Source organism: Cyprinodon variegatus, unplaced genomic scaffold (assembly GCF_000732505.1).
Source record: "Cyprinodon variegatus isolate N-32 unplaced genomic scaffold, C_variegatus-1.0 Scaffold553, whole genome shotgun sequence".
Lineage (NCBI taxonomy): Eukaryota > Metazoa > Chordata > Actinopteri > Cyprinodontiformes > Cyprinodontidae > Cyprinodon > Cyprinodon variegatus.
This window is the reverse complement of record NW_015151006.1, coordinates 501,403-509,634: the sequence shown is the minus strand read 5'-3', so window position 1 is coordinate 509,634 and position 8,232 is coordinate 501,403. Positions and strand designations below refer to the sequence as shown.

Sequence of the window (8,232 nt, the reverse complement as noted above, 5' to 3'; positions counted from 1 at the left end):
CAAGAAGAGAGGGACAAAACCTTTTTTATGTGTTGTCTTCTTCATTCAGAGGGCCCCCTGCCTGTCTTTGCTGAGGGCCCCATATTGCCTACATCCACCCCTGATAGATAGCTAACATTACATTAGATAACCAAGTATCTCTACTCTGTTATATAAAACAGTTGTTCTCATTAAAGACAAAAAAAAATGGTGACATTGTGAAATTTTTTTTTCAGTTTTTATTTTGAACTTTCATTTTTTCACAGCAGCTGTGGATTAAGTGTGGTGAGGAGAAACATCTGGTCTTATTCTGCTTTTATTGTGGATTCTGTCACATGAAGCAGTTCTGATCACTGTTTACAAGCTGTCTCTGACCATGGACACGTATGGCTCAAACCAGTTCCGCAGCTCCTCCATCTTCCCACCCAGAGTGGAGCGCAGGTTCTCAGCCGTGTTCTCAAAGCGACCCTTGATGTCCTCCACGGCGGTCTGGACCGGGTCCCTCAGGTTGCCCACCTGGGTCCTCAGCAGCTCGTTCAGGGTGGTGATCTTGGCCTGGGCGTTGTCTCGAACCTGAGTGAAGTAAGGGTCCAGTCTGGCCTTCATCACCTCCACGTTGTCTGAGGCGCGGCTCTGGAGCTCCTCGATGTACTCAGAAACATGTCTGGGAAAGAAAACAGGAGCAAATTCAATAAACGTCTGCTTCAAAAAAAACAACTAAAAACTACATTTCAGAACTGTAACTATACATTCTATGGAAGAGGAATAGGGCCACTGAAAAAACAAAAACAAAAAAAGTTAACTGATTTTTAAATTTTATTTAAAGTCAAAATTCTGAGAAAAAAGTCAGAATTCTGAGAAAAAAGTCAGAATTCTAGATTAAAATCAGAATTCTGAGATTAAAGTCAGAAATCTGAGAAAAAGTCAGAATTCTGATTTTGTCCCCATACTAAACAGAAAAGATTTTTTAAAAATCAGTTTTCCAGTGGCCCTAATCCTCTTCCATAACATTCATATGTCAATAACAGTCATTACTGTTTTCACATCACAAGGCTGCACTTTAAAAAATGAAATAGTCTAGAGCGGCGGTTTTCAAAGTGTGAGGCGTGCCTCCCCTGGGGGGCGCCAGAGCACCTTAGGGTAGGCGCGGTGGGAGGGAAAAAATAAATATGGATTTAGGACCAAGTTGGAACTGTGGGGTGCGCGTGTAGAGCGGGGATCAGTGGAAATGTTTCCCACCTTAGAGGATGTTTTGGTCAGAGCGGGGCTGAAGGAGGAGTTTTACAGCAGGCTGTCTGCGCGCATTTGGAGGGGATGCGCGAGCAGTTTGGAGAGGAGATAATGGCAAACCAGTGGGTAAGAAACCCATTTTCCTTCCCCGTGACACTCAAAGATGGACTTTCAGCAGGAGAGGAAGAGGCTCTGGCTGAGCTGTGACAAGGACTTGAAACAGAGGATGAGTGACGTGTCACTTGCGCACTTTTGGCTGTCAGTAGGGACTGAATTTCCACAGCTCTCAATGAAGATCTGATCAAAATGTTGTTGTTAAAATGTGAAAACACTGTTGGTATCTCAAACATTAAACTCAGAATCTCAGATGTAACGTTTGTTTGAGAAAACAGTTGAAAAGTGAGTTTGGGATTGTTTTTATCATTAGAAAAATGAAAAAAGGGCGTATTTGCCAAACAAAGGCCCCGATAAAATAATTAAAATGGGAGGAAATGTTTTAAAATGTTCATATATAAAATTTCATTTTAAACGATGAGATGGTTCTAAAATAAAAGCAATTACAAGGTGTTTTGTAGTGACGTTTGTTTGTGTGTGGGTTGATTTTTTTTTTTTTTTGTGGGGGTGGGGGGGCGCAGCAGGCACAGTGCTCCCTGGAGGGGGGCTCACCCTTTCATACTTTGAAAACCCCTGGTCTAGAGAGATGTTCTTAATGAAATGTCTTTTTGTTTAAATGTGTGTGTACAAAATGACTAAATAAAATCTGTCTAAGTCTAAATCTCTTTATCATATTTTGTCTTTATCATTTCAGTGAAGGACCAGGTACCCAGGGAGCATAACCAGCCCCCTTCTAATTTCATTCCAAGCTTGCCTGTGTCCAAACACTACGGAAGAGGATTAGGGACAAAACCTAGAACAGATAATGGATGTCTATTCTATTAACATTTCTCTATCTGTAGAATGGGGCTGTTTCTGTTGTCTTCTCTATTCAGAGGCCCCCTGCCTGTCTTTGCCTAGGGCCCCAAATTTCCTAAATCCAGCCCTGCCGGTGAACATCTGCTTATTATAGAGGAAAGTATCCAGTTGTATTTGATCTTAAACATGATGGGATGTGTGAAAGTTTCCATTAAATGATGCTTTGGTTAGTTTCTCATCAGCGGGTCAGTCGGTCTCACTCACCTGCGGATGTCCTGGGTGTCCTTCTGAAGGCGTTTCCTCAGCTTTCTGGTGTAGGTGGACACTCGGTTCTTGACATCGTCGACATTCTGCTCCATCATGGTCTGCAGCTCCTGGACGTAGGTGTCCATCTGCTGGCGGGCATCGGTCATGTGTCCACGCAGTCTGTCAGCCAGCAGCTGCAGGTCATTTCCAAAGCGCTCTGCAGCATCCTGCGTGTAGGGGGTCAGCTTGGTCTGCAGGTCGTCCTTGTACATGGCCAGCTCCGACATGCTGTCCTGGATCAGGGTGCTGTTAGGGAGACACATTAAAACCAGTTTACTTATCGGGTTTTCAAGTCAAGATTACCTTCCAGTAATGCATTTCAAACTGGCCAGTATGGAGTAAATAATTACCAGGTTTGACTGTGATTTGGTGCCTATAGGCTTAGACTGCTGGAGGACATAGGGACCCCTTTTTCATCATTCTGCTTCATTCTATCTCTATTCTCCCACTCTGCAGAATCTGTTAGTTCAATCTCTAACGTTCTGCTCTCTCTGCTTTTTCTCATAGTAGCTTCATCTGGTCTGTTCCTGTTTGGCTGTGACTCCATCCTGGAGAGAAATATCAGCTGTGCTGCTGCCATCAACACCTTTGTTTCTAGATGTTGGAGCTTGGCCTGTTTTCCAGTGTAGTCCTGTTTCTCTGACTGTGACTAACTGGATGTGCTCTCTTCATCCTCTGACATGGGAGCTGGCTCGGAGCTCGTCTGCCTGGCTGTGTGTTTCCTGGACGGGGCCGCCTGTGGAGCTGGTTGACAGTTGCCTTTTGTATCTATGCTTCTTTTTCTATGTCTGCTTCTGTCTCCTTGAACCCCAGTGGGCCTCAGCAGATGGCCGCTCACACTGAGCCTGGTTCTGCTGGAGGTTTCTTCCTGTTCAAAGGGAGTTTTTCCTCTCCACTGTCGCTACAAGCATGCTTAGTGTGAGGGATTGCTGAAGAGTCAATGAGTCGATGCAATCAGCTGGTTTTCCTTAGATGGAAAACTTTGAATAAATCTGACTGGATGATCTGGTGAACTGGAAAGTGACCTGAGATGACATGATGGGAATTGGAGCTATAGAAATAAACTGAATAGAATTTAATTGATCGCCACGAAAATTATTGTTTTTATTTTTTTACACTAAATTCATAAAATCACTGTAAACGTATTCGTTTTAGGCATAAATAATGATCCATTGATTATTCCTGGCTGACCGAACTTTTCCTTTAAGTTTTCTTATATTTTTAGGGGTATTGAACTAAATTCAATTTCCTGACTTTTCCAAAGCTAGTTCAGTGTTAGTGGTGCAAGCATTTAGCATGTGGTCAAAAGAAAGCTTAAGAAACAGAAATAAAAATATGTGGAGCTATAAAAGTAGTGTAAAACACTAAAAATAAATAAATATGAATCAATAAATCTGATTAAAAGAAACAACATTAAAGTCAAAATGTTTATAGACAAATGAGGGTAAACCCACGCCAAAGTAAATAATGAAGGAAACAAAGATCTTTTATAAAGAATGAAATGTCCTTCGCTTAGTTTTGATTAGTGTAATAAAGTATTTTTATTGTAAGGCTGATTATGTGTTTATATCTAAATGACTTCATTCATAGTCAGTGATTACTGCTGCTAAATATTTTGGTAAATAATAACCAGAAGTAAAGAACAAGAAGCTCTGAGGGGAGAACAAATCCTTCTGAAGGTTTCAGATTAAAAGGAGCGTTGATGTTTTAATTCCTGCTTGAATCTTTAAATATAAATATGAAAGCGGCGATAATCTGACTGTTTGAAGTTTTATCTGATTACAGCCTTTCCCACAGCGCTGTTCAGTTCCCTGTGTGTGAATGACTCCAGTGTAAAAACATGGATCCTCTGCACCGTTGGATCGGATCTGAAACCAGTTTGGCTCCAGTTGGAGGTCCCCTCAATGTGAAGAAGCAGGTTCTGAATGATGGGATTTACTCACTCCAGCTCTCTGCTGATCTGGGAGCTCTTGATGTCCTTCACCACCTCATCAGCCCTGGAGTTCAGCTCTGTGATGTAATCATTGAACTTTTCCACCGTGTCCTCCCATGAGCTCTGCCAGTCATTGGGGAGAACGCTGCGTGCACGGCATCCTGGCGTGGACAAAAACACACTTCTGTCACTTTTTAAAAATAGTCTTTGGTTGCAAACTGGAAACTCTGGCTTCGGGTTTTTGGTTAAATTTTAGTTATTTATCAAATATTTTAATATAAGGAAGAAAATCTTTTCAGTAAATTAAAAAAAAAAGCCTCCGAATATTTAAAATCATTCAATTTGTTTTGCCTAAATAAACATTAGTTTCATTTTTTTAAAAGGACTAAATATCTTAACCCCTTGAGCCCAGCGGGCCCAGTACCACACTGGAAAAAATCAAAATCTAAATAAGTCATTTTTTTCTGAAAATAGCTGCATTTGTTCTTGGATTTAGGAGATAAGAGAAACATTTTGCCAACGGAAAAAGACAGTTTACATTTAAAATAAGAAAACACAATTGCATTGTCTTATTCCAAGTGCATATTATCTAATTTTCGTATTTTAAGAGTAAAAATACTCATTTCATTGGCAAACTATCTCATTTACCTACTCAAATTAAGGGTAAATACACTTAATTTAAGAAAGTTTTACTTATTTCTAGGTTGTTTTTCCAGTGCAGTATGTAATGCCAAAATACAGTCACATGGTGTTTCATCACAAAAGATGTAAGAAGTAGAAAGAAAGAGTTGAATGAAAAATAATTAATCCAATAGAGTATAGATAGCCTCTACTTAAGTATTTGCACTTTGTCACTAGACATCTCTGTGAATAAAACATCTAAGATCCAGATCTCATTGGCAAAGGCACTGGAAAAACGATCAAGACATAAGTAAAAATTTCTTAAATTAAGTGTATTTAGCCTTAATTTGAGTAGGTAAATGAGATAATTTGCCAATGGAATGAGTGTTATTACTCTTAAAATAAGATAATTAGATAATATCCACTCAAAATAAGACAAACCAATTGTGTTTTCTTATTTTAAGTGTAAATTGTCTTGTTTTATTGGCAAAATCCAAGAACAAATGCACATATTTTAAGAAAAAATGACTTATCTAGATTTTGATTTTTTCCAGTGGGGGGACCGGGGCAGAAACTGCAACCCGCATAAAAATAAAAACAATTCAAGAACATTAGGAATCTTTCTATAGCAGAACTGTTTCACTGAAACAAACAAAAAAAAACCCGGATCATTTAGGAAGTCGCTCTGCTGCGGTTTTCCTGCGGGTTTGTCTCAAAACCATGAATCTTCCTCAGTTTCTCTCTGGTTTCCTTTTTCTGTCTTCAAATCTGTCTTCCTTCCCCCTTTTTTACAGGAAACACAGACTGCTCTGCATCCCTGCTCCAGTTGAGGGCCTTTTTTTGCACCCTTTAAAGGGGAACAGTGTTACACACTGCAAAAATGATCTCAAAATGAGTAAAAATCTCTTAAATTAAGGGTATTTATCCTTAATTTGAGCAGGTAAATAAGATATTTTGCCAATGGAATTAGTATTTTTACTCTTAAAATAAGGTATCTAGATAAAATGCACTTGAAATAAGACAACGCAGTTGTTTTTTCTTATTTTAAGTGTAAATTGTCTTGTTCCATTGGCAAAATGTCTCTTTTACCTCCTCAATCCAAGAACAAATGCACTTATTTTAAAAAGAAATTACTTATTTAGATTTTATTTTTTTGCAGTGCAGGCTTGCGTTAAAGTGGAACTAACAGCTACAGCTGGATCAATGCACGCAGCTCCAAGCTGAATGATTATAACAGTCCTTTTTTTTTTAGTTTAAACGCTGTTTTTGTTTTATTACAATGCCTAAGGCTGGAAAAAAACAGCTCAAAAAAGGCACTGCGGCTTATTTTAGCTTGAAAAGCAGCAGTTTCACTATCTTTTATAGATTTTTATGTTATTATAGATGGAAAAAATTCTACATTTTGTTAGATACACTGATTCTGAAAAAACTACAAGTACTTGCTTCAAAGCAAAAATATGATAAAAGCGTTTGGCACATTTTGGAGACACTGGTGACACCCAAAGTTCAAAGCCCCACACACTGCAAAAAATTTAAATCTAAGTAAGTAATTTTTTCTTGAATTAAAGGACGTAATTGAGAGATTTTGCCAATGGAACAAGACAATTTACATTTAAAATAAGAAAACACAATTGCATTGTCTTATTTCAAGTGAATATTATCTAATTATCTTATTTTGAGACAAATACTCATTCCATTGGCAAATAATCTTATTTACCTACTCAAATTAATGGTGAATACACTTAATTTAATACATTTTTTCTCATTTTTAGATGGTTTTTGCAGTGCAGCTCTGGAACTTCTGTAGCTAGAGTTTTAAAAATGTCTGCATTTGTGGTTGACATGATCTAGAACAAATGTAATACAATAAAACTATTATTATATTATTACTGCTGTTCATAATAGACCTATCATTTTGGAGAATTAAAAAACAATTTTAGTCATGTTTGAACTGATGCAGCTTGGTCTGTGTTCTACTCACCCATAATATGAATATATATTCAGAAACTAGAAGGTCTTAGCTTTCAAATAATGTATTGCACATGTAATTTGGGCTTACAGTAGTTATTTGTTTTGCCATTTGGGAATGAAAAATAGGTAAGAATTTCTCAATATGAGGCGGATGTTAAGAGGTTTATGAACTCACCTGAGATGACTGCAAGAGCGAGGATTACTGCAAACACCCTCATGATGACAGCTGGAAAATTGAGTGACATAAAAGTAAAATATCATCAGATACAAAGATTTAAAGATGGAAAAATTTTCCAATTTGCTTCACTAATTTATGCAAACTGAATCAACCCCCCGCTAACAATGCTACAGGTATAAAAAGGTTGGAGTCTCACCTCAGATCTGATTTGATCAGTGAAGTCTGTGAGGCCGACCAAAGCCTCCTTTCAGTATTTATACAGATTAGGCGGCTCCAGTGGGATCCAATAAATGTCAGGAGGATCTCTGACCTGCGTCCGAAGTTCCCAGCTTGAACTGTACTGTTGTCACCTTTTATTGCTGTGTCTGTCGTTTTGGCTCCACGTTGCACGTTGAACATGCAACTACAGGTCAGAGAGGAAGGAGCTGTGAAACACTTTAAAACTCTCTGATCTGCTTGGTTTGGCTTCCTTTAAAAGAAATCTCATTTCACCTTTCTGTCTCCTTTACTGATGTCTTCAATCGGAAAATTAAACTTCAAAAATCCATCAGGAAAAACTGGGTGTATTTAGACCTGATTGACAGCACAGCAGTGAAACGATCAAAAGTCACTTCTGTATCATATCACAACCCGACTGGGCTGATTTATAATTAGACATAACAGCCGCGGAGATCATTTATAGAACTTTTATTTGACGGATAATGATCACACAGATAACATTTTATGAATAAGTTGGCTGATGATTAGAAATAAGGAGATATGATGAGAAAAAAAAGAGAAACAGTGTTTTGGTAAAGAGTAAAGACACACGGCTCTGGGTATAGATGTTCCAGAGCTAGATAATAGCCAAACAGATTTGCTTTTACAAGCAGACCAGTAGGACTGTAGCCCTGAGATTCTGCTTTATACTTGCAGATCGAGCTCTATTGGAAATGATTTAGGGAGTAAAATCATATTAAAAAGACATGAAGATGGAAAGGGAGGTGAGAAATAAAGAAAGAGTGCATGAAAAGAGAGAAATAAACAAAGAATAAAACTAATAGCAAAAATAAACAACATAGAAGATCTGCAGTAACTGTCTGCTTCCTCACCTGCATGTAAC

At 38.3% G+C, this 8,232-nt stretch overlaps 1 protein-coding gene across 1 annotated transcript; it reads right to left on the bottom strand.

Annotated features, from left to right (window-relative positions):
- Window positions 1-217: 217 nt before the first annotated feature.
- On the bottom strand, window positions 218-7,390 carry LOC107095516 (apolipoprotein Eb-like). The gene is made up of 5 exons (XM_015391648.1): window positions 7,327-7,390; window positions 7,128-7,178; window positions 4,371-4,521; window positions 2,386-2,673; window positions 218-643 (listed from the first exon to the last, which is right to left on the bottom strand). Exons 2-5 carry the CDS (start codon window positions 7,168-7,170, stop codon window positions 337-339), a joined length of 789 nt encoding a protein of 262 aa, XP_015247134.1. The 5' UTR covers window positions 7,171-7,178; window positions 7,327-7,390; the 3' UTR covers window positions 218-336.
- Between the last annotated feature and the right edge of the window lie 842 nt (window positions 7,391-8,232).